At 37.5% G+C, this 27,919-nt stretch overlaps 1 protein-coding gene across 3 annotated transcripts in view; it reads right to left on the bottom strand.

The window, feature by feature from the left end:
- The window catches only part of CHN1 (chimerin 1), a 177,302-nt gene that overhangs the window by 59,186 nt on the left and 90,197 nt on the right, over window positions 1-27,919 (bottom strand). The window contains exon 2 of one of the 3 annotated variants that reach the window (XM_060152611.1): window positions 26,183-26,260. The exons of the other annotated variants lie outside the window; for them this stretch is intronic. Coding sequence (XP_060008594.1) covers window positions 26,183-26,191 — 9 coding nt within the window. The 5' untranslated portion in view covers window positions 26,192-26,260. The remainder of the gene's footprint in view (window positions 1-26,182; window positions 26,261-27,919) is intronic. 3 annotated transcript variants of the gene reach the window in all.

The following is a 27,919-nucleotide window of genomic DNA, read 5'->3' as shown; positions in this document are numbered from 1 at the left end:
GAGATTAAAGAAGCTCTAACACTATATCAACAATTAGAGACTTTAAATCCAGTGCAAAACTCTGGGATCAGAGATGTTTTCACTTGTTCAGAGAGCTTTTCACTGTAATATACATATGTATGTATATGTATACACATATGCATATATATACATATTGAAAAGCAGCTTCAGACTGACATTAGGAGTATTTTCAGATTTTAAACTGCCACTAGAGGTTATTTCAAGTTATTGCAGTTCAGTGAACATTTCACAATCACCAATTTAACAAAAGCAAGCCAGTGAATCAGAATAAAAGCCAGGCACTATATTTTCAGTTTTCTCATTCTACCACTGACTTCAACTGATTAGGATAAGATGAAGTCTGTGTGATGTGGTTATTTTAAAAAGGACCTGCTACCGAATTTCTTAAAACTTAAGTTATAAAAGCTATTTCCTATATGTGTAATTTGACTAGAATATTCCAAATGTAATTTATTTTAAGGCTCAATAAAGATAAACGTGGGCTCATGGTATAAAGTGTATTTGTGAAGTTCAACCATACTTTTGAAAGCCTATTTTTAATATTTGAAAATGGCAACGTGGGCTCACAGTATAAAGTGTACTTGTGAAGTTCAAACATACTTTTGAAAGCCTATTTTTAATGTTTGAAAATGGCAATAGTGGCCTGAAGGTAACAGATTTAACTTTCATAAATAATTTCCCTGAGAAGAAGTATAAGCATGAGAATTATTCATAGATGTGTTAATTGTTCACCTCACTGCCAAATATTGTCTTTTCTTTGTAATGACACTGCCACATGGAATGTTTTACATTAAGATAATGAGGTTGAAAAAGTAAAAATAGCCTGCATCTCGGCATTTTTCTAATATAAACTTTATATCGTGTCCATAGTATTTCATCTTATGAAATTCCTGTTAGTTCAAAGGTTCCTAATGAAATTGAAATTCCCCTAACTTGAACGTTCTTTTTCGTAGAAGAGATAATTAGATTCTTTCATATATATATCATACATATATATGATATATATGAAATCTATATATAATTAGATTCTTCCATATATATATACTGTGTTCCATTTGAACCTTGATATCTTATGAGTGATTTGAGGCATCTAGACCACCAGGCCCACAAATGATTAGCACATTAGAAAATAAGACACAGAAAGTCAGACTGCAATCAACTTCCTGTAAGAAGGAAGAAGGAAAGATTAAAGGATGATTTAACATCTATCTCTGAGTGACATTTTAATGTATTGAGAGGGATCTACTTTGCCATTTTCCTCCTCCACAAAGGATAGGTTAATGGGAGATAATTTAAGGAGCAATTGAAGATCTTCGGTTGATAAGGTCAAAAGTTATTTAAGGGGGCTTCCCTGGTGGCGCAGTGGTTGAGAGTCCGCCTGCCGATGCAGGGGACACGGGTTCGTGCCCCGGTCCGGGAAGATCCCACATGCCGTGGAGCGGCTGGGCCCATGAGCCATGGCCGCTGAGCCTGCGCGTCCAGAGCCTGTGCTCCGCAACGGGAGAGGCCACAACAGTGAGAGGCCCGCGTACCGCAAAAAAAAAAAAGTTATTTAAGGCTATCTGGCCAGCTTCAGCTAGTGCTTTACTACCCTTTCTACCAAAATGTCCCCAATAGCAACCAACAGTGAACAGGGGTGTGCAGGGATCCAGGGGTGGCTCTTCAAGCTCCCCTAAATGTGCCCATATAAAATGTTTAAAATAAAAATGTTTTCGATCAATGACCACTGAGTAAGATCAATGCTCTGGGAAGATGGGTCACAGTTAATCTTTAGGTTTAGCATGTCCCTGCCTATTAGCAGGAAATTATCATCTAGTTTCAGGAAAGCAGGTTTGGGTGACTGGGGGAGTCTTACAAAATCCCTTCCAGCAGCAGGCCTGATTCTGTCACCATGGTGCACAGCAAGAAGTAATCTGTGAGGTAAATGGCTTCATAATCCTGTTCCAGTCTTACTTTACAATAGTTTTAATTACTGTATTCTTCTACTTGTTTTGTTTAAAAAAAAAAAAAACCACCCAGGCCCAACTCTTTCACTGCCTCCAAATCAGGAGCACTTATTTAGTCAGAGTTTTAGATTCTACAAACTGCTTTGTCACATACACTATTTCACTGTATCCTCACATTCCCTTTTTTCAGAATGACGGTGCAAAGGTGTTAAGGTACTTGATCAGGGGCAGAAATCATTAAGCAAAGGAGCAATGGTGGGAACCCAGGCCTCCAGACTTCACACCTACTCCTCTGTCCACTCCACCTGCTTTCCTGGGACCTGGAAATAAGATTACTAGAAGTGTGAGGAAACTGACTCTTACTTTAGTAAGGCCCGGGGCTGCAAAGACCCAGGACCATCAGCAAGCAGAAATATTCGCAGCTGAAAATGACCTTCCCCAATTCAGTGCTAAACCTGACAAATGGTTTACAACATCCAGAGAAGTGAGGTCAGCCTTGGTGATTAATTTCTGGCATTTTAAAAGCCTTTTTAATTATTTTGAGGGTAGTGGGTAAAATGATATTATGCTCTTTCTTAGATACATGCAGCTCCTTCATCAAATGCCTACCAGGGCTTCAAGGAAAGTTACTGAGCAGCATGCCTGGTTTTGTTTTTGCATTGACTTTTCCTTTTATATATATTTTTTAATTAAAAACAAATCAACAAAACTATCCTCCAAACATGAATTGAGAGAGGGGTCTCTTGAGCAACTAATTAAGCTGTCTTTAGAAACAGGTAATTAAACTTTCCATTAAAATTCACCAGACAAACATAATTTACAAGGTGGAAAGCCATTCCAATCTCATGGGTAAACAATCAACTAAGCCTTGTATTTATAACAGAGATTCCAGAATGGCCAATGCAGTGAGTAACTACATAATTAAGATGCATTTTATCTTTAAAAGAATTTGAGGTTCTGGACATGTGGTCTGAAAAAGTGTAAATACTTCATATAGCCCACAAATTCATTCATATAAAGTACAGAGGGCTTCCCTGGTGGCGCAGTGGTTGAGAGTCCGCCTGCGATGCAGGGGACATGGGTTCGTGCCCTGGTCCGGGAAGATCCCACATGCCGCGGAGCGGCTGGGCCCGTGAGCCATGGCCACTGAGCCTGCGCATCCGGAGCCTGTGCTCCGCAATGGGAGAGGCCACAACAGTGAGAGGCCCGTGTACCGCAAAAAAAAAAAAAAAAAAAAAAAAAGAATAAAGTACAGAAATGGTCAATGCATACGTGTACATTACAGACTCTCAAAAAATTTTCATTCAATAAATATTTTATTGAGTATCTACTATGTTCCACACATTAGTGAAACTGGTGAACACCACAGAATAGGGCACTATGCTATTTTCAACAGGACCAGTTATTAAACAAATAGATATATATTATTGAATTAATAATAATTAAGTGGTGGATGGGTGATGTATTTTTAATCCTAACAATCACATTTTCTTACAAAGGTGGAATTAATTCATGAAATTTATGTCTATGCCCTCTTTCCAAGCTATTTCCTGCTCTCATGGTCCTTCTGAGACTCTAACTGGTGACTTCTACACTCTCCATCCCAGCTCTCTCTTGCTCTCCTTCCCCTATGGATGTGCCTTCCTAAGCCTTCTAATGCCCAAACCACAGGGAATTTTGCTGAACACCTCATATAGTCTTTTTTATCAGAAATAATGCACACAGAGAGCTGCCGTTCTGTTTACAATAGCCAAAACATAGAAGCAACCTAAATGTCCATTGACAGATAAATGGATCAAGAAGCTGTGGTATATATACACAATGGAATATTACTCAGCCATAAAAAAGAATGAAATAATGCCATTTGCTGCAACATGGATGGAACTGGAGATCATCATATTAAGTGAAGTCAGAAAGAGAAAGACAAATACCATATGATATCACTTATATGTGAAATCTAAAATATGACACAAATGAACTTATCTATGAAACAGAAACAGACTCACAGACATAGAAAACAAACTTATGGTTCCCTAAGGGGAGAGTGGTGGGGGAGGGATAAATTAGGAGGTTGGGATGAACATACGCACACTACTATATATAAAATAGATAACCAACAAGGACCTACTATGTAGCACAAGAATCTCAAGGAACTATACTTAATATTTTATAATAACATACAAGAGAAAAGAATCTGAAAAAGAATATATATATGTATCACTAAATCACTACGCTGTACACCCGAAACTAACACAACATTTTAAATCAACTATGCTTCAATAAAAAAATAAAAAAAGAGAGAGCTGTTGTTTATAAACTCTCCTCCTCAGTCTGCCTAATCACCCTTTCCATAAAGCCTTAAAACAATTAAAAAAACTTAAAGTTCATTGTTATCTATAGTTAGGTGGTTAAGAGCTTGTCTCCTCTGTAAAAGAATCTCAGCTTCGCTTACTAGTTCCAGGATCTAAGGAGAAGTCTCAGTTTCTTCATCTGTAAAACTGGAATGATAATAAAAACTACCTCATAGGGATGAGATAATGAATGGAATATATGTAAACCCCTATCCTGAGTACCCAGCATACAGAGAGCTCTCAAAGCTCTCAAAGACCAGGTGGTGGTAGTGATGTTGACACTGCTCACATCATTTGTTTTGCATCAGTCTTATCACCTAATACAATGCTTGGAACAAAGTAGGTGCTAAATGTTGAAGCAACCAGCTCACAAAGTCATGGCACATTTGCAAGCCTTGCTGAATTCTTCAGACTCATAGACAAATGCCTGTCTGAATGGCTCCAGCTTCCTGCTCTTATGATATGGTCAGAATAGATTTAATATCAATACAAAGAAAATGGCCACTTTTAAAAATGTCTTAATGGTTTTAAAAAAAGTAACGGCTGGCCAGAGGTGCAAGGAAGCAGTGCATCTTAAATATTGTTTCCTCATTTGATGGCCAAAATGTATGCAAATATGAACTGAAAACATGTTAAAGAGAAAATGTGTGACAACGTAGGCATCTTAGCAACATAGTGGACTAAAGGATGAGACTGAATTGAAAGCATTTGCTGTGTGAAGAGAACAGGTGCCACCTGAAATACAAAGGATGCTTGGGATTCATGAATTGCAGTTTCCAATTCTAAAGATTGTTGAATCGTGGTTTAAAATAATATGCAGGACCAAAACAACTATTATGGGAGGAATAGTGCAAAGTGCCATGAAAATTTATGGATGAATAAAAACTCTCTGTGTTGATGAGTTTCAAGAAAATGTTAGAAGGAAAAGGGAATTTGGTTATATCTACCATTTGTAAGCCTAAAGTTTGATTATTTTTCTTCCCATAAACTCAAACCATAACTTGCTGTAAAATTCCAAGATGAAACTATTTTCAAATGCATGAATTAATAAGGAAGACATTAAAATAAGAAGTATGATGTTAAAAAAATAACTTGCCTAAAATATCTCCTCCTGCAGGATCAGCTGTAGATCTTTTAAAGTGGATGCTCTGGTTGCATTTTTCAGTGTCAGAAATATTAAATCACATCATCAGTTGAACAGTGTTTCTCTGTTGTTTTCAGTTTCAAAAGAACCTGGTCTTTCAGATACTAAGTATAGAATCTAATGCATTATTTTATACCAGTGGTACTGCTTTTAATGAACAATGGCATATTAAATTAGCTACTGTGGGTCACATATTTAGACAGTTTTTTCCTAACTCTGTTTCCTCTGTTGTTTCTAATCTGGATTACATTTAGAGATGTGCACCTCCACATTTGAAAAACTCTCCAAAAGAGGAAGCGTTAGCGTCATACCAAATGATGTAAAAGACATCTGGGATCCTTGTGGGGATCGTTTTCTTTAGGAGAAGTATTGTTTGAGGTGAAAGCTGAGCTGGCGGCTTTTCCCATGGAATACCATTTTTTTTTCTTGGAAGAACAGCTAACATAAATTCTGGTTATTGAGACTGGGCATTTGCTCAAAAATGAACAAACTTGAGCCTGCCACCTGAAGGAAAATAACTGCCAGTGAGTGATAAAGTCCAAACTTTCACGTGAAAATAAGAATTTTGGAAATTCTGTATCTGCCACCCTGAACGCGACAGCTTCCCACTACTTAAATGAGTTTTCTGATGAAATTAATGATGATACTAACAAATGTGATTTTTTTCATCATTTACAGAAATGTTTCAATGTTTGAAAGACCTAAATAACTCACTGAACCAATATTTTCCAAATGACCAATGCATGATGTTACAGAATAATGCATAGTTGAAAGATCCATTCAGAGTTCAAGACAGACCAATGGATTTCAGTGTAACAGAATACGAAATGCTTATTTATAACATTTCAGATTCTACATTGCAAGTAGTATTTAAGAAACTACCACTTAACCAGTTTTGGTGTGATAGCAAAGAGAAATATCCAAATTATTTGTAAAGGGGCTTTCCTGGTGGCGCAGTGGTTGAGAGTCCGCCTGCCGATGCAGGGGACACGGGTTCGTGCCCCGGTCCAGGAAGATCCCACACGCCACGGAGCGGCTAGGCCCATGAGCCATGGCCGCTGAGCCTGCGCGTCTGGAGCCTGTGCTCCGCAATGGGAGAGGCCACAACAGTGAGAGGCCTGCATAACGCAAAAAAAAAAAAACCAAATTATCTGAAAAGTCTCTTAAGATACTCTTTACCAAATGTGTATTTGTATGAGGTCAGATTTTCTTCATATACTTCAACCAAAATAAGATACTACCAGAGATTGAATGCACACAAGCATTTACAAGAATCCAGTTTTCTTAATATTAAGACATACATTAAAGAGATTTACAGAAATGTATAAATGCCACCCTTCTATATATGTTTCATAAAATATGGTTACCTTAATAAAAATGTTAGTATGTTAACATGTAATGGGTTTATTATTGTTTTTAAAATGAATTAATAGGTATTTAAAAAAATCTTTTAATTTACAAGATAGTAAATATCACAGATATAACCCACATAAATAAAAATTCTTTTGAGATCGTCAACAATTTTTTTTTTCTGGTACGTGGGCCTCTCACTGTTGTGGCCTCTCCGGTTGCGGAGCACAGGCTCCGGATGCGCAGGCTCAGCGGCCATGGGTCACGGGCCCAGCCGCTCCATGGCATGTGGGATCTTCCCAGACCGGGGCACGAATCCGTGTCCCCTGCATCGGCAGGCGGACTCTCAACCACTGTGCCACCAGGGAAGCCCTCTTCAACAATTTTTAAAGTGTAAAGGGATCTAAGTCCAAAAAGTTTGAGAATCATGGATCTAATCCATTAGTTGTAACCTTTACAACAGGATCTCACACATACACACAGAAAGACAATTATAGTAATAGATGTCTGGGCCCTGTGTTGATTCTACTGAATCAAAATTTCTGCAGGTATCTCTATTGTATATAAAGCATAATTGGTGAGCACACTGATCTGACTTGGCCCTTTAATAAAAAAACTATTCATGGCTGCATATTTTATTATTTTTTAAACATCTTTATTGGAGTATAATTGCTTTATAATGGTGTGTTAGTTTCTGCTTTATAACAAAGTGAATCAGTTATACATATACATATGTTCCCATATCTCTTCTCTCTTGCATCTCCCTCCCTCCCACCCTCCCTATCCCACCCCTCTAGGTGGTCACAAAGCACAGAGCTGATCTCCCTGTGCTATGCGGCTGCTTCCCACTAGCTAGCTATTTTACGTTTGGTAGTGTATATACATCCATGCCGCTATGACTGCATATTTTAGAACTTTCCCAAAAGTTTATTTTACATTAAAGTTATTTTTAAAAATTTTCTTCATTATTTTATTTCTCAAAAGTACTAACATTAGTAATAGTATCTTTGATTTTTTCCTTTTATAGTTCTGAAGCAAATCTTTATTCATTGTTATTGGTTTCCCTACTTCTGAGAGATACCATGAAAAATGGTAAACTTGAATTGTGTTAAAAAGCTGAGAGGGTTTTTTGTTTATTTTTCATTTTGCCTCTAAATCATAATAAACTCTCTTCAGTAAGTTTTACATATAGTCTCTGGAGTACTGATTTGAAAGACACTTCAACTGCCTTCAAAATCTTGTTTATTTAGGAGATGACTGTCAACTCAGAGGTCTTTTGTCAGTTTCAAAGAGCTAAGTAAGCTTCAACTTTGACAATAAAATGCTAATAAGCACTCTGAAGACTGAAATGATGAAAACCTGAAGATGTCAACCTAAATTTAAGTCAACTATTGAAAATGTATTAAGTGTGCTGACATCTTAAATATAATTAATTTATATCATTATAAATGTTTTATATTATATACATATAAGCATATATATGCTTTATATTATAAATCTTAGTTACCATTATATATCATTAATACTTAGATAAATTATGTTAATCGTTTAATATGGTTCCATTGTAAAAACTTTAAAGAAATTAATCCAGATCTCATTCTATTAAGTGTACTGCGATTTAAAATACACATGGCTCAAGTCCATTCTCTACATCTGCGTCTTTATTCCTGTCCTGCCCCTAGGCATGGGGACAGGAGGACATGGTTGGGGGAAGGGTAAAATGGGATGAAGTGAGAGAGTAGCATGGACATATATACACCTCCAAATGTAAAATAGATAGCTAGTGGGAAGCAGCTGCATAGCACAGGGAGATCAGCTCGGTGCTTTGTGACCACCTAGAGGGGTGGGATAAGGGAGGGTGGGAGGGAGATGCAAGGGGGAGGGGATATGGGGATGTATGTATATGTATAGCTGATTCACTTTGTGATACAGTAGAAACTAACACACCATCGTAAAGCAATTATACTCCAATAAAGATGTTAAAAAATAAAATAAAATAATTATTCACCCACATAAAAAAATAAATAAAATAAAATACACATGCTGTGGGGCTGTCTGGTGGCACAGTGGTTAAGAAGCCGCCTGCCAGTGCAAGGGACACGGGTTCGAGCCCTGGTCTGGAAAGATCCCACATGCCGCGGAGCAACTAAGCCCGTGCGCCACAACTGCTGAGCCCACATGCCACAACTACCAAAGTCCACGCGCCTAGAGCCTGTTTTCCGCAACGAGAGGCCATCGCAATAAGAAGCCCATGCACCGTGACAAAGAGTAGCCCTTACTCGCCGCAACTAAAGAAAGCCCATACGCGGCAAGGAAGACCCAATGCAGCCAAAAATAAATAAATAAATTTTTATAAAGAAGCCTACAGATTAAAAAGAAAGAAAGAAAGAAAGAAAATATACATGCTAAATTATTGGCAGCTTTGCACATTTATGTATAATTTACACCATCGCATAAGTATAAATCCTTTCTTATTTATTTGTGTTGTTGTTGTCCCTATGAAAGGAACAAGACTATTTGGATTTGTACATTTCTGTGGTACTTAAAGAAGGGAGGGTAGCATTTGATACAAGCAACCATTAGAGAACTAAGCTACATTATAGGAAAAGATAGTTTGTTTTAGTTTTTTATATTTAAAATTTGAACATAGGCTTTCTTATTCTGTAATCTGGAAACTTCTTTTAATATTTGATAAGGGTTTATTTTAAACACTGAACATAAGAGTTGCAGTTCTAGAGTGGCATGCCTCAATGGGTGAAGGGCCCATCTGAACTATGCTGCAACTTCCTTTGGACAGATTCCAGGATGTTTTAACTTCTCTCTTTTGAGTAAGCCAATTACTCAAAATACAGTGATCCACTTAGTCTAAATACTAACACAGTCCAGTGTTCAGTCTCCACAATGACACCAAAGGGCATCTTGTGGAAGGGTCTGGTTGTCCTCCATGATTTCATATTTAAAAATAAAGGATGCACTATTAAAACACACCCATAGAATCCCTTGATAACTCACCATAAACCTATCATCCCCAAAGATACCCATGTTACTATAATACCTACTCTCAAAAGGATTGTTACAAAGATTAAAGGAGATAATCCGGTAAAGTACTTAGCTGACTTTCTCACATAAAGAGGCTCAATAAACGTTAGTTACTACTGTTATTATTCTTAGTTTTACAACTTTTAGAGGATCTATACTGAGGAGCAAGAGGAGACCTTCAATTTCTTGAGGCCAAAAAAAACTATATGACCAGCTCAAAGACTTAAAATCCTAGTCAGCAGCAGAGTCAAGCCTATACTTAAATGTGCATGTTTAAACTTAAAAGCTTTTGCACAGCAAAGGAAACCATAAACAAAATGAAAAGAAAACCCTCAGAATGGGATAAAATGTTTGCAAACGATGTGACCAACAAGGGATTAAATCCGAAATACACAAACAGCTCATGCAGAAAAAAAACAAACAACCCAGGCCTTCCACTGCCATCTTGAGCTGCAGTGTCAGGGCAGCGCTTCTGCACAGGGCTTGACCCACCGAGCTGAGGTGGCAGGGCAGCCATTTCTCACTAGGCACTCTAATGTGAACTGCTGGGTGCGAGGCCTCTGCATGAGGTACCCTGTGAACAAGTGAAACTAGACAAAGCACAAAGGAAAAGAAAAAAAACCAAGTTGTAAACCCTCTGAAAAAATGCCTATGTACCTCTAGCTCTTGAGGCGGTTGGTGTCTTCAGTGGAGTTTCCTATTGTAGGGGGACCTTCAAGATGGCGGAGGGGTAAGACATCACCTTCCTCCCCATAAATACATCAAAAATACATCTACATGTGGAACAACTCCTGCAGAAGACCTACTGAATGCTGGCAGAAGACCTCAGACTTCCCAAAAGGCAAGAAAATCCCCACGGACCTGGCGTGTGGCTGACAGGGTCTTGGTGCTCCGGCCTAGTGTCAGGCCTGAGCCTCCAAAGTGGAAGAGCCTAGTTCAGGACACTGAACTACCAGAGACCTCCTAGCCCCACATAATATCAATCGGCGAAAGCTCTCCCAGAGATCTGCGTCACAACACTAAGACACAGCTCCACCCAATGGCCAACAAACTCCAGTGCTGGATGCACCATGCCAAATAACTAGCAAGACAGGAACACAACCCCACCTATTAGCAGAGTGGCTGCCTAAAATCAGACTAAGTTCACAGACTCCCCAAAAAACACTGCTGGACACGGTCCTGCCCACCAGAAAGACAAGATCAAGACCCAACCACCAGAACACAGGCACCAGTCCCCACCACCAGGAAGCCTACACTAGCCACTGAACCAACCTCATCCACTGGGGGCAGACACCAAAAACAATGGGAATTACGAACCTGTGAAAAAGAGACCCCAAACACAGTAAGTTAAACAAAATGAGAAGACAGAAACATGTGTCAGATGAAGGAGCAAGGTAAAAACCCACCAGACCAAACAAATGAAGAGGAAATAGTCAGTCTACCTGGAAAAGAATTCAGAGTAATGATAGTAAAGATGATCCAAAATCTTGGAAATAGAATGGAGAAAATATAAGAAACAATTAACAAGGACCTACAAGAACTAAAGAATGAACAAACAATGATGAACAACACAATAAATGAAATTTAAAATTCTCTAGAAGGAATCAATAGCAGAATAACTAAGGCAGAAGAATGGAAAAGTGACCTGGAAGATAAAATAGTGGAAATAACTACCACAGAGAAGAATAAAGAAAAAAGAATGAAAAGAATTGAACAGTCTCAGAGACCTCTGGGACAACATTAAATGCACCAACATTCAAATCACAGGGGTCCCAGAAGAAGAGAAAAAGAAAGGGTCTGAGAAAATATTTAAAGAGATTATAGTTGAAAACTTCCCTAATATGGGAAAGGAAATAGTCAAGTCCAGGAAGCACAGAGAGTCCCATACAGGATAAATCCAAGGAGAAACACACAAAGACACATATTAATCAAACTATCAAAAATTAAATACAAAGAAAAAATATTAAACGCAGCAAGGGAAAAGCAACAAATAACATACAAGGGAATCCCCAAAATGTCAACAGCTAATGTTTCAGCAGAAACTCTGCAAGCCAGAAGGGAGAGGCAGGACATGTTGAAAGTGATGAAAGGGAAAAACCTACAACCAAGATTACTCTACCCAGCAAGGATCTCATTCAGATTTGACAGAGAAATTAAAACCTTTACAGACAAGCAAAAGCTAAGAGAATTCAGCACACCAAACCAGCTTTACAACAAACGCGAAAGGAACTTCTCTAACTGGGAAACACAAGTGAAGAAAAGGACCTACAAAAACAAACCCAAAACAATTAAGAAAATGGTAATAGGAACATACATATCAATAATTTCCTTAAATGTAAATGGATTAAATGCTCTAACCAAAGGACACAGACTGGCTGAATGGATACGAAAACAAGACCTGTACGTATGCCGTCTACAAAAGACCCACTTCAGATCTTGGGACACATACAGACTGAAAGGGAGCGGATGGAAAAAGATATTCCAAGCAAGTGGAAATCAAAAGAAAGCTGGAGTAGCAATTCTCATATTAGACAAAATAGACTTTAAAATAAAGACTATTACAAGAGACAAAAAAGGACACTACATAACGATCAAGGGATCAATCCAAGAAGAAGATATAACAATTGTAAATATTTATGCACCCAACACAGGAGCACCTCAATACATAAGGCAAATGCTAACAGCCTTAAAAGGGGAAATTGACAGTAACACAATAATAGTAGGGGACTTTAACACTCCACTTACACCAATGGACAGATCATCCAAAATGAAAATAAAAAAGGAAACACAAGCATTAAATGATACATTAAACAAGATGGACTTAATTGATATTTATAGCACATTCCATCCAAAAACGACAGAATACACTTTCTTCTCAAGTGCTCACAGAACACTCTCCGGGATAGATCATATCTTGGGTCACAAATCAAGCCTTGGTAAATTTAAGAAAACTGAAATCATATCAAGTATCTTTTCCAACCACAATGCTATGAGACTAGATGTCAATTACAGAAAAAAACTGTAAAAAATACAAACACATGGAGGCTAAACAATACACTACTAAATAACCAAGAGATCACTGAAGAAATCAAAGAGGAAATCAAAAAATACCTAGAAACAAATCACAATGAAAACACAACAAGCCAAAACCTATGGGATGCAGCAAAAGCAGTTCTAAGAGGGAAGTTTATAGCAATACAACCCTACCTCAAGAAACAAGAAACATCTCAAATAAACAACCTAAACTTACACCTAAAGCAGTTAGAGAAAGAAGAAAAAAAACCCCAAACTTCACAGAAGGAAGGAAATCATAAAGATCAGATCAGAAATAAATGAAAAAGAAATGAAGGAAACAACAGCAAAGATCAATAAAACTAAAAGCTGGTTCTTTGAGAAGAGAAACAAAATTGATAAACCATTAGCCATACTCATCAAGAAAAGAAGGGAGAAGATTCAAATCAATAGAATAAGAAATGAAAAAGGAGAAGAACAACTGACATTGCAGAAATACAAAGGATCATGAGAGATTATTACAAGCAACTATATGCTAATAAAATGGACAACCTTGAAGAAATGGACAAAATCTTAGAAAAGCACAACCTTCAAGACTGAACCAGGAAGAAACAGAAAATATAAGCAGACCAATCACAAGCACTGAAATTGAAACTGATTAAAAATCAGTTTTATCAGTGATTAAAAATCTTCCAACAAACAAAAGCTGAGGACCAGATGGCTTCACAGGTGAATTCTATCAAACATTTAGAGAATAGCTAACACCTATCCTTTTCAAACTCTTCCAAAATATAGCAGAGGGAGGAACACCCCCAAACTCATTCTACAAGGCCACCATCACCCTGATACCAAAACCAGACAAAGATGTCACAAAAAAAGAAAACTACAGACCAATATTACTGATGAACATAGATGCAAAAATCGTCAACAAATACTAGCAAACAGAATCCAACAGCACATTAAAAGGATCATACACCATGATCAAGCGGGGTTTATCCCAGGAATGCAAGGAACTTCTGTATATGCAAATCAATCAATGTGATACACCATATTAACAAACTGAAGAATAAAAACCGTATGATAATCTCAATAGATGCAGAAAAAACTTTCGACAAAATTCAACAAAACTCTCCAGAAAGTAGGCATAGAGTGAACCTACCTCTACATAATAAAGGCCATATATGACAAACCCACAGCCAACATCGCTGTCAATGGTGAAAAACTGAAACCGTTTCCTCTAAGATCAGGAACAAGACATGGTTGCCCACTCTCACCACTACTATTCAACGTAGTTTTGGAAGTTTTAGCCATGGCAATCAGAGAAGAAAAAGAAACAATAGGAATCCAAATTGGAAAAGAAGAAGTAAGACTGTCACTGTTTGCAGATGACATGATACTATACATAGAGAATCCTAAAGATGCTACCAGAAAACTACAGCTAATCAATGAATTTGGTAAAGTAGCAGGATACAAAATTAATGCACAGAAATCTCTTGCATTCCTATACACTAATGACAAAAAAATCTGAAGGAGAAATTAAGGAAACACTCCCATTTACCACTGCAACAAAAATAATAAAATACCTAGGAATAAACCTTCCTAAGGAGACAAACTATAAGACACTGATGAAAGAAATTAAAGATGATACAAACAGATGGAGAGATATACCATGTTCTTGGATTGGAAGAATCAACATTGTGAAAACGACTATACTACCCAAAGCAATCTACAGATTCACTGCAATCCCTATCAAACTACCAATGGCATTTTTCATAGAACTAGACAAAAAATTTCACAATTTGTATGGAAACACAAAAGACCCCGAATAGCCAAAGCAATCTTGAGAAAGAAAAACGGAGAAATATGTGTCAGATATATATTTCGTGACTTGAGACTATACTATATAGTCTAATAATCTATATAGTCTACTATATAGTCTATATAATAATCTATATAGTCTACTATAATATATATATATATTCCGTGACTTGAGACTATACTACAAAGCTACAGTAATCAAGACAGTATGGTACTGGCACAAAAACAGAAATATAGATCAATGGAACAAGATAACAAGCCCAGAGATAAACCCATGCACATATGGTCACCTTATCTTTGATAAAGGAGGCAAGAGTATACAATGGAGAAAAGACAGCCTCTTCAATAAGTGGTGCTGGGAAAACTGGACTGCTCCATGTAAAAGAATGAAATTACAACACTTCCTAACACCATACACAAAAATAAACTCAAAATGCATTCAAGACCCAAATGTAAGGCCAGACAATACAAAACTCTTAGAGGAAAACAAAGGCAGAACACTCTATGACATAAATCACAGCAAGATCCTTTTTGACCCACCTCCTAGAGAAATGGAAATAAACCCAAAAATAAACAAATGGGACCTAATGAAACTTAAAAGCTTTTTCACAGCAAAGGAAACCATAAACTAGACAAAAAGATAGCCCTCAGAGTGGTAGAAAAGATTTACAAACGAAGCAACTGACAAAGGATTAATCTCCAAAATATACAAGCAGTTCATGCAGCTCAATATCAAAAAAACCCCAAACAACCCAATACAAAAATGGGTAGAAAACCTAAATAGACATTTCTTGAAAGAAGATATACAGATTGCCAACAAACACATGAAAGGATGCTCAACATCACTAATCATTAGAGAAATGCAAATCAAAACTACAATGATGTATCACCTCACACCATTCAGAATGGCCATCATCAAAAAAAAAAATACAAACAATAAATTCTGGAGAGGGTGTCGAGAAAAGGGAACCCTCTTGCACTGTTAGTGGGTATGTAAACTGATACAGCCACTATGGCAAACAGCATGGAGGTTCCTTAAAAAACGAAAAATAGAACTACCATATGACCCAGCAATCCCACTACTGGGCATATACCCTGAGAAAACCATAATTCAAAAAGAGACATGCACCACAATGCTCATTGCAGCTCCATTTACAATAGCCAGGACATGGAAGCAACCTAAGTGTCCACTGACAGATGAATGGATAAAGAAGATGTGGCACATATATACAATGGAATATTACTCAGCCATAAAGAGAAACGAAATTGAACTATTTGTAGTGAGGTGGATGGACTTAGAGTCTGTCATACAGAGTGAAGTAAGTCAGAAAAACAAATACCGCATGCTAACACATATATATGGAATAAAAAAAAAAACAAACGGTTCTGATGAACCTAGGGGCAGGAATAAAGATGCAGACATAGAGAATGGACTTGAGGACTGGGAGTGGGAAGGGTAAGCTGGACGAAGTGAGAGAGTGGCATGGACATATATACACTACCAAATGTAAAATAGATAGCTAGTGGGAAGCAGCTACATAGCACAGGGAGATCAGCTCAGTGCTTTGTGACCACCTAGAGGGGTGGGATAGGGAGGGTGGGAGGGAGATACAAGAGGGAGGGCATATGGGGATATATGTATACATATAGCTGATTCACTTTGTTATCAGCAGAAACTAACACAACATTGAAAAGCAATTGTACTCCAATAAAGATGTTAAAAAAAAAAAGCAAATAACCCAATAGAAAAATTTGCAGATCTAAATAGACATTTCTCCAAAGAAGACATACAGATGGCCAAAACGCACGTGAAAAGATGCTCAACATTGATAATTATTAGAGAAATGCAAATCAAAACTACAATGAGGTATCACCTCACACCAGTCAGAATGTCCATAATCAAAAAGTCTACAAACAATAAATCCTGGAGAGGGTGTGGAGAAAAGGGAACCCTCCTACACTGTTGGTGGGAATGTAAATTGGTACAGTCACTATGGAGAACAGTATGGAGGTTCCTTAAAAAACTAAAAATAGAGTTACCATATGACCCAGCAATCCCACTTCTGGGCATATATCCGCAGAAAACCATACTTTTAAAAGATACACATACCCTAATGTTCATTACAGCACTATTTACAATAGCCAAGACATGGAAGCAACGTAAATGTCCATCAACAGATAAATGGATAAAGAAGATGTGGTATACACACACACACACACACACACACACACACACACACACACACACAAATGGAATATTAATCAGCCATAAAAAATGAAACAATGCCATTTGCAGCAACATGGATGGACCTAGAGGTTATTATACCTAGTGAAGTAAATCAGACAGAGAAAGACAAATATTATGATGTCACTTGTAATGTGGAATCTAAAAAATAATACAAATGAACTGATTTACAAACCAGAAATAGACTCACAGACTTAGAAAACAAACATGGTTACCAAAGGGTCAAGATGGGGGTAGGAATAAATTAGGAGGTTGGTATTAACATATGCACACTACTATATATAAAATAGATAATCAAGAAGGACCTAGTGTATAGCACAGCGAACTCTATTCAATACTCTGTAATAAACTATATGGGAAAAGAATCTGAAAAAGAATAGATATATGTGTAGGTATAACTAAATCACTTTGCTGTACACCTGAAACTAACACAACATTGTAAGTCAACCATACTATAATATAAAATAAAATTTTTTTAAAATCTGCATGTTTTCAGTCTGTTCTACTTCTTAAATAATAAGTTCTCAGAAGTACAGAATCTTAAGTCTGAGAAACCTCTTGAGGGTTAACGAAAATTTATGGGTGACAGCTAGAAGGGACCTGAATGACACATATGAAGCTGAGTCCTTCATTTCACAACTGAGGCTCAGAGAGGTTGATGACATGCTGAAAGTGACATCATTACTTAAAGTCATAAGATGAGGATCCTGATCTTTCCCAAGGAGATGCCCAATTAAAAAAAATTGTTTTGGGGGTGTGTGTGGGAATGACTGAATAAATAAGAGACAACATGTGATAATCAAAGCTCCTTTTGAAGTGCTTTTATTTGCGGAGTAAAGGTGGATCTTTGTGGAAAACAAATCTCAAAAAATAAGGAATTAAGAGAGAAAGGGAGTAGCCTAAAGAGAGCATTTGAACTAGATGCTGTGGACTGCTCCAAAGGAATGACCAAACACTAGCCCAGAGGGGTACAGAATTTCTTTTATGGGTTAAGACCAGATCAAATGTTAAAGATCCATTATTATTTACGCATTCTGTCCTAGAGCAAAAAAATTAATTTAGCTTAAAAGTTTAGAATATTTCTGTATGAAACTCAAAGTGAAAGATTAAAATCCTTTGTTTACAATCCAATATCACTATGAATTTAAAAATATGAAAAAAAAATCAGCCCCTTTGCAATAACTATGAACCCTGTTCCAAATAAAAGTATCTGTCATAATCGTTAATTAGGCAAACGCATTTTGGTGAGGGGGCTTTATCTAAAAGAAAACAATGGAAATTTACTATTCACACTGAAATAAGTGGTAATTAGAATGTTACGTCCACAAGATAGCAAAATATTTCTGGTTTAAATAATAATTCCAACTAAGTCCCTCTGTGTACGCTGCAGATGGAACTTATGGAAATCCTTTCCTCTCAAAAAGCTTTGTTAATTTAGAACTGGGTAACTGTAAATGATAAACAAGTTTGGTGTGCGCTCTCGCTTGCTCTCTCACGCGCGCACGCACGCGCGCGCGCACACACGCACACACACACACACACACACATACTCTAGAAGGATAAACAGCAGAATATTATTGGTTATGTTATCCGTCAATAGTAGGATTTGGTGGGATTTTTATGTTCTTATTGTTTTCCACTGTTTTCTCATTCACTCACATTCCAATAGGCTTTTTTGAGGGAGACAGGAGAAAAGTTATAACCATTTCTCCAGGAATTTTATACGACCCATAGTCCTCCCATGGGAGCTTGTTACACAGAGAATGTCCCTCTTCACCTGGGACTGGGCAGAGAACTCTGGTCTACGGGATTCCTGAGTGGCTTGCACCTGCATGCTTTCAAGGATTACAGGGAGAGAAATATAAATGCTTTAGTGGTCTCAATGAAGCTGAAAAAAAAATGCTTTAGTGGTGTTCCACAGGGAATTCTGGAATCATATCATTGCCACAAAGAATGCCTTTTTCCCTTGGAGTAGACTGGGAGGATGAAGCAGAAATGGTAGTTTTTCTCATTGTGATACCTGGTACCATGTAGTAACAGTTCACATTCAGAGAGCAGGGGACACCCTTCTTTTCCATCAACTTGACCGTGACTAACACCCTGCCATGGGACCTAGCCCAGGTCAGAGAGGAATGGCAAGGAGAACAGCCAGTGATTAAAGGAGGGCTGACTGAGTTCTTCTGGCTCAGGTCCAAGACCCCAGCAGATCTCTCTCCCTGCACCTAAGAACCCTCTTTCATTGTGCACCCAAATTTATTAAAGTCCTTAATACAGATTAAAAAGTGAGGAGTCCAGTGATAGGGCTTAACTTCAACAAGTTATAGTATTTTGCGAGCACTACTACATACCAACAATTCCTTTGTTGCTCATATTTCCCTAAAAATACATGACCTGAGAAATTTTACATCTAAAATCAGGGATAATGAAGATAGGTATTTAAAGATATTAAGATGATGTGTTTATAATAAATAAAAAGAAAAAAGATGGAGGTCAGAAGTGCTATAAATATAGAAAGTTAAAACATTAAATAGGATGTCACCTGTCATATCAACCATTAAACAAATTTCTTGTCAGATGGAAATCTAATCAGTAGTTGCCTTAGGCAGGGGGTAAGAGGTGGGATTTTCTACAAAGGGGCACTAGGGAACTTTCTGGAGTAATGAAATGTTTTATATTTGATTGTACGCGGTGGTTACACAGGTGCATACATTTGTCAAAGCTCATCAAACTGTACATGTAACTGTATACATTTTACTGTATGTAAATTATACTCAATAAATTTCACTTATAAAGAATTCTCGGAAAACAAACCTATAAACAGGTATGGGCTAATTTGTAGAGTTTTCCCCGCTATATAGAAAAACAGAACTTTCTCAAGGGATAGGGCACCAGTTTCTTCCTTACTATGAACTTGGGCAGCAGCCCAAAATCATTCTAAAGTTATGAAGCAAACTATATCCACAATCAGGGATCTCTTGCTGCTGAGTGGGCAAAAGGAAGGGAGGTGTAAATCTCTTAACAAGGTGCTAAACAATCTGCAGCTTATATAAAAGCTTCTGCTTTTGGAGGGAAATTTTACAGCAAAGGTGAACTTTTATCAAACACTGCTGGTAAATAAGTATAGTAACTTAGAAATTATCAAGGAAAATGTTTAAGCTGTATGAGATGTAAAATTTAATAATATAAAATAGGTCATCAGCAAACCTACAGCATCAGTGGATTTTCACTGGATGGTTTCAGAAGCTAAGGAAATAGAGGATAACAGGGCTGATTCATTCAAGTTACTGAACAAACCACAGTGAAAATAACGTAGCAGCACTAAACTTAAAAGGAGACATATAAATAAGGGTACAAATAGTAGCCACTAGAGATGTCTATAATTTCTTACTGAAAGAATCTAATTATTGCAATATAAAGTTCAGGTTTGAGCATTTTTGACCAGTTATAGTAACTTGAAGGAAACCCAAGAAGAGTTCAGGACTAACTTATGAGGCCAGATGAAACCATTAAGTTGGGCTTCCCTGGTGGCACATTGGTTGAGAGTCCGCCTGCTGATGCAGGGGACACGGGTTCGTGCCCCGATCCGGGAGGATCCCACATGCCGTGGAGCGGCTGGGCCCGTGAGCCATGGCTGCTGAGCCTGCGTGTCCGGAGCCTGTGCTCCATAACGGGAGAGGCCACAACAGTGAGAGGCCCGCGTACCGCAAAAAAAAAAGAAAAAAAAATACCATTAAGTTTTCATAACTTACAAAAAGGCTCAGGGCATGGCTTTGACTTATCAGTCTCTGAGAGATCTAAATATTAGGGGGAAAGAGAAATGACTCCAAATATAAGGGGGAAATATGGAGCAAAAAGCAGAAGATGAAAATTATAGATCCAAGTCATTAAGCATAAGATCTAGTGTAAGGATTTACTAAAACTAGAGAGCTGATTCTTTTAGAATTGCCCACAAAGTTAGTTTGTGAGCAACATGGAAGGCCAGATTATTGCTTGATAGTCTCTACTTGCTTGGGACCCCAAAATGCTATTACCATCATAAAGCCACTAGGGTTTATTTCTGTTTCACAAAGTTAATGGACGGGAATCTTGCCATCAATGATTATTTTCCCACCAAAATGCTAAAGGCTCTGAAATAGCAACTATGAAAGAATTTCTAACAGCTTCCTTTTCCAACCCTCAAACCAGTAAATTAAGAGTTATTTATTTAATTGGCTCATATACAGAAATCTTCCAAAACTGCGGCTGGCTTGGAAAATTACGATTTGGTCTTCCGTTGGCTTGGTTCTTTGGAGCTAAGGAACTGATGTTTATCTTCCATCTTCCTCTTTCCATCTGGTTTTCCCTAATGGCTTTCAATTACTAATCCTTTCTGTGGGTGATAAGATGGAAGGACAGCTGAGATTCATGCAAACAATTTCCTGGGCCCCATTTGAGTCTTCGTTAATCACTTCAAGTATGATTCTCTGATGGGGTCTAGGTTGTCCTGACACACGACTGACAATGTAAGTTTGGGGAGATGCCCTCTGCCACGTTGGCTTCTTTGAGCATATCCCTAAGGAGGATATGGTGGGCAGCTACCCACCACCCTTCACAGACTACTGCATATCACAAAGATAATTTCTCTGTAACTCAAATGGTATATCTGTGGAAAGAGGAATGGCCCTCCCTGCCTCACAGGGACATTCTAAAGATTCTTAGCTCTTAACGGGAAAAATATAGAGTATCAAGTTGAATTAGTATACTTTTCTTTCTCAGTCTTAGGACTGAATTATATTAGGGCCTTGGATTTGGCTGAATTCATAAAATGTAGTAATTTATTCATTTGTTCATTTAGTCAACAACTGTTTATGTAAAACTCAAGGTGCTGATTCAGAAGTGAAACAATATTGAGGGATTAAAGCCTTTGAAACCGGGGTAGATGCCAGAATGTCATATTAATTTCTGATTCATGATTCTGAAAAATTAGCATTCTTATCTACAAAAGTGTTTCCTGTGATCTGCTGGGCTATTATAGTAGCAAGCTCAAATCAGAGTAAGTCCAACTTAATATTTGATGAACACCTGTAATATTACATAGATTATACAGGTGGCCTGCCTCTTGCTATCAGGATGTCTGTGTTAAATAGGGTAGAAACAATGAAAACATTAAAATATAAGCTCTTTGAGGCAGGGCTTAAATCTTGTACATCTTTTCTTACTTCCAGAGCCTGACCTGTTTCCTTACAAATAGGAGGTTGAATTAAATGCAATTAATTTTGACTGGAGATGACTTAGTTCTTGGAAACCAAAGAAGAAATGGGGATGATATTCTGCTGTGCTCTTAACTTGCTTAAGTTCCAAGACAACTTTTGACTAACAGAATTTCTTTATATAGATAGCTCGTGAAAGACTACTTAGAAAATAAAGTGTGAAGACATTAAGGCAAAGGAAGGAGAGGGTTTACCCAGCTGGAGTTAAGAGAATAAACAGACTTAGAAGTTAGGGGAGATTTGAGAGATCCTAACAGTCTCACAAGGAGTGCAGGTTCAATAATAGTTCACTGACAGGAAGAGGACCAGAAGGCTTTACTTGTCTTACAATTAGGGGAAGTAGAGTTAAAATACTGGTCAATACTAAAATGTAAATATGACAGGCAAATAACATATTTTAGCCTTAAAAGTCATTAGCACATTATTGGGCAAAGACACATGCTTCTTAATTGGACACAATTAGAGGTATCACAGTCTTTGTTAAGAGAAACTCCACTTTTTGATGAAGCAAGTAGGAACCTTTTGATGTTATCTTGTGAACTCAGAGGGAAACTTAAGCACTGAAAAGACAGATCTTGAAGAGAAACCTGAATATGCTGTTTCTAGCAAAGGCGGGGGAACAGTACTGAGACCCACGAAGGGACATCTGGTTGGTGATCGCTCTGAGCCTAGAGTGCAATAATGCATCACATACAAGGAAGGCCACTTTACAAAATCTCATTAATACTCATAACCACCAGTGCAATGGAATCCATAGACCTTATTTTAGAGATGAGGCAAACTGAGACCCAGGGTGGCTAAGGGCTTGCTAAGAGCACACAGACTAATATATACTTATGTACTGACCATGTAGGCTTTTCTTTTTTTTTAAACTGTATTTGATTTCTTAAGAAGGACAGTTACAGAGGAGGACAAACCCACTATTAGAAGTTCTGTATGGAAGTTGTAGTCTCCTCATAAATTACTAAATTAATGTTTTAATACAAATAAGTGAATTTGGGCACATCTAGCAGTTCTCTAAGGGCCTGTTCACCCTGAACAACTGATCCTAACCTTGAGCAAGCCACAGAGGAGAGAGACTTGGGCATGTAAATCTGACGAAGGGCAAGAGGGATGGATGTGGATAAAGGCAGAGTTAAGGAGAACAAGAGGAGCACAGCTCGGGGAGGAACAAGGAAGGAGAAAAAAAAGGCCCAAAAGACTGGGAAAACACAAAATCCAGAAACCAAACACAGTTCTCTTCAGACTGCTTCATGCTACCCACTCCTCTGGTATTGTTATTTTTATAATGATTAAATTTAAGTATTTTTCTTGCTGATTTCTACATTGAGATGATACAGAAACAGAAAACGTGTTATATGTATTTTTAAGCAAAGTAAAAACATTTAGAAGAGTGGCTTTGTGGGAGACTAAGACAATTAGCAGACAGACAGCCCGTGCTCCTTTGACAGGGACGAAGACTCCTGTCATTTTATGGAGGTAACCAAAGAATTCCAGTAGTTATGGCAGTTTTTGGCAGGCCTTTCATTTCAACTTCAAGTTTCACAAGGCTTTTCAATACATACGCAATCTGGCGATCCCCAAAGAAGTCTTTGATGAAGGAAATTTAAATGTACAGGCAACTCCTTAAGAATAAATTAATATGAAAATATGCCAAGAATTGCATTCATTCCAAACTTCCAGGGAAACAAAACATATATACACACACACACAGACACACGTAGCTTATTTAGCTTGGTGAACTTCCATAAAACCAACAAGCTGATGTTGCTGCCCCTTGGCATCACAGGCCATTCTTACACGTGAGTCAGGTTTGGAGCTTGGAGGACTAAGTCTGAAAGTAAAGAGGTTTTGGCTAGAGTGAGAGTTCTGACTCACAGTATGGTTTCTGAAATGCAAATTATATATTTTATTTGACAGTTTATATTGCTAACAGTCACGTGAGACGTTTTCAAAAGCATGGTTTTGGCAGATTTAAAGTTACGTTACTAATAAGTGTAAAATTATCATAAAACCATTGCATCCTGCCATAGGTCCAGTATCCGTTGAAGCAAGTGTACTATATTCACTACTTGGAAGAAACTATTCAAATACAGTTCCAAGATAAATTTTTAAAAATTAACTAATAAAAGTTGGGCTCTTGGCCAATCTAGACTGCCAAAGGTAAGCTGTTCTAGAAGAGAAGGAAGTCTGGCTTTTCAACATGCTACAGCTTCATGATTAAAAAATATTTTCAAAAATGTTGAGAGACATTTAAAGTTCCTAATTGACTGTAAAGCAATTATACTCCAATAAAGATGTTAAAAAAAAAAAAAGAGAGGGCTTCCCTCGTGGCGCAGTGGTTGAGAGTCCGCCTGCCGATGCAGGGGACACGGGTTCGTGCCCCGGTCCAGGAAGATCCCACATGCCGCGGAGCGGCTAGGCCCGTGAGCCATGGCTGCTGAGCCTGCGCGTCCGGAGCCTGTGCTCCGCAACGGGAGAGGCCACAACAGTGAGAGGCCCACGTACCGCAAAAAAAGAAAAGAGAGAGAGGGATATCAAAGAAGGAATTTCAACATCAGAGGGTATGCTTAAATTGCTTCTGAAACATGGTAACCTTGAAGGCCCCTTCCAACTCCATGATTCTTTGATTTATGATTAGGAATCACAACAAATTTTATGAGTAAACAAGAGAAGAATGTTTTGAAAAAAGCGTTCACACACACACACACACACACAAGTTTCTAATTGATATTGAAGCTGAAGAAGCAACTTTAATAGTTAATGAGAGGGACTTCCCTGGCGGTCCAGTGGTTAAGACTTCGCTTTCCAATGCAGGGTGTGAAGGTTCGATCACTGGTTGGGGAGCTAAGATACCACGCCTCGTGGCCAAAAAACCAAAACATAAAACAGAAGCAGCAATATTGTAACAAATTCAATAAGACTTGAAAAAAAATGGTCCACATCAAAAAAAAATCTTAAAAAAATAGTTAATGAGAAAAATGATACAGATAACTCTTGGAAAAAAATTTTTTCTCCACACAACGGGCCACCAGATTTCCTAGGGACAACAAAGAGTCTTCAGGATTCACTTTCTGTGGCAAAAAAACTTTGTGGCCATAAAACCTGCCAACCTTCCACAAAAGCTCAGACACTCAACTTATACCTTAAGGACTGAAAAAAAAAATACGCGTAGAATTCTCATCCCTAGATTTTATAACAAGGAAAGACCTTAAGAGATCATCTGGTTCAAAATTTCCCAAAGTTGGTTTCGTGAAACATTATTTTCCCAAAATGTTCTGAATAGTGGCGAGGTGATTCAGATAAGTTTGGGAGCACTCTTGAGAGTCGTAATACACATTAGGCATTAGCAAAGCTGAGAAGCCTACAGAAAAGAAATGGTTAAGTTTTTTTAAAAAAACTTAATTTTTATCAAACCTATTTGAGCACAGAACCCTTTCTGCAGTAAGTATTTATTAAAATCCTGTAAAATTAATGTTTTGTAGAAACCCCTTGTCTTATATACAGAGGAAGTGAAGTCCAGACAGGCTAGGGGATTGTCCCAAGGTCATACACTTAGTAGATACGAAAAAACAGATCTCTCCTTTCTAGACCCCACCTCAGTGCTCTTCCTCGTGCTGTGTTCTCTCTCCTACAAAACCTGCATTCCCTGAAGGATCACAGACTATATAAACCAGACCTTGGATGTCATCTAGTCCAAAGCCCTCCTATTTAAAGGTGGGAAACAGTTTCCACAGAGAGACTGAAAAGTGACAGAGAAGGAAAAAAGAAAGTGACACAGAAAAATCAATGCCTGTAGTAGAACCCAGCTCTTAATTCCAATGCTACTACCCTTTCCACAACAGCATACTAGCTCCTGGAAAGCCAACACTTTTTGCCTCTGAGGAAAAGGACTGATGAATGAGAGGGGATTTAGCTATGCAGGACCCAGTAAAATATTTATTAAATATTTTTAATAAATGTCAGTAGGTATCTTAAATCAGTTAAACATGATTGTCTTTACTTACAAATGTCATCCACTGTGACAGGGAATCAATGTTTCAAGCTGTTGAACAGGTCATCATCCCTGTCCTGTTGGATGACACCTGTAAATAAAATAAATCTAGTTTTGAGTGAGTAGATTTTAAGCCAACTAGATTTAAGATGCATGCAGTTTAAAGCAAAGAGTAGTTTTTAAGAGATGATTCTTAATCAAGGCTTGCTGAAGAGAAACACTTTCTGGGCTAGCTACTTCACTCTATGTCACTGGCCTTCAGCACAAAAAAATCCAGGTAATTTAACGGGTAATGTTGCCAGAATACATAGGGCATCATGGATCCCAGAGTTAAAAGCGTCCTCTAGGCACTAGCTACCTCAGTCTCTTGCCTCTGTGAATATTTATTTTCATTTTGTAGGAGGGACAACTAAGCCCCTGTGAGGTTAAATGACTAGCCCAATGTTAAATAGCTAAATGTCTGTAGCTTGAGTCCCTTAACGTACAAAAATGTATACAGAACACATTAGCAAAGGTTATCATTAGGCTGATCAAATTTGAAAGACTCACAGGTACGTATTTAAAACAATATTTCACAGATGTTAACTTAGAATATTCAAGGCACATCTTCATAACATATAATATCAGTATTAGGTATTTAAATACAAGCATTACTGAAAAATGCCATGAATGAAAAATAACCGAAAGTGAGAAAATGGGAACTAGAGTGAAAAGAACAATATTAAATACAGCATGCATTTAGGACTCTAAATTCTGGTTACTTCCAAAAAAGATGTGTAGTTCCTAACAACTTTAAGTGGATGAAAAACTATTTGCTACAGACTATAGTTTAAAATGTTGGTTTCTCTGCAGCCACAAAATGCCACTCTAAGTAAGATCTGCCAGAAACTAAAATTTGAAATGGACAATGAACATCTGAAATTTCCATTCTGTACCTAAATACTCCAAGATAATGGGAAGTATTTTAGGATGCTACCATGAGGTAATATGACTGTCACAGTAACATTACCACCAAACTCATATTGAGTGCTTACTTTGTGCCAAGCCCTCTTTGATTATTTTATACATACTATCTCATTCAGTCAATCCTCAGAAGTTGATTGTTATTACAATTTTACAAATAAGAACATTAAAGCACAGAGTCTCTGTAACTTGATGAAGTCGCTCAGCTGGTAAAATGATAGAATTTGAGCACAAATCTATTTGGTGACAGAATCAAGCTCCAATGACTATATAATACTACATTTCTTTAATATGGCAACTTAAGATACTCGAGAATATAAGAATTAGCTAACACAATTACAATTAAAATACATAAAATTATCCCAACTAAATCCCACACGATATAAAACATGAGAAAATTCTCACTTTTTCTTGGGGGATGAAAGGGAGGCTCGGGACAATTTTCAAAGTAAAATTATCTTAATGCCAAGGAATTAAAACTTCTGATGTTAACCTTAAACACATTACAATTAAAATATGACAAATGAAAAACTTAAATTGTCTTTCATAATGAAAGAAAAGTATATCTTCCGGATTCAGTTACTTCATAAGTCCATAAAGAGATAAATTCTCCTGTTACTCAAGACTGACTGATTCTCAAAACAGTATAACAGTTATTGATAGACTGAATTCAATCATGTGTATTTGAGAATACATATTATCTATCAATTTGCTAAAGAACAGAACTTTCATAAAGTAAATTATCTTTAAGGGAAACAAAGTAAGTTTGATAGATAATGTGACCCCC

The sequence above is a fragment of the Lagenorhynchus albirostris genome, chromosome 6, assembly GCF_949774975.1.
Source record: "Lagenorhynchus albirostris chromosome 6, mLagAlb1.1, whole genome shotgun sequence".
In the NCBI taxonomy this organism is placed as follows: domain Eukaryota; kingdom Metazoa; phylum Chordata; class Mammalia; order Artiodactyla; family Delphinidae; genus Lagenorhynchus; species Lagenorhynchus albirostris.
Note: the sequence above shows the minus strand (reverse complement) of the source record. Positions and strands in the feature narration are given on the sequence as shown.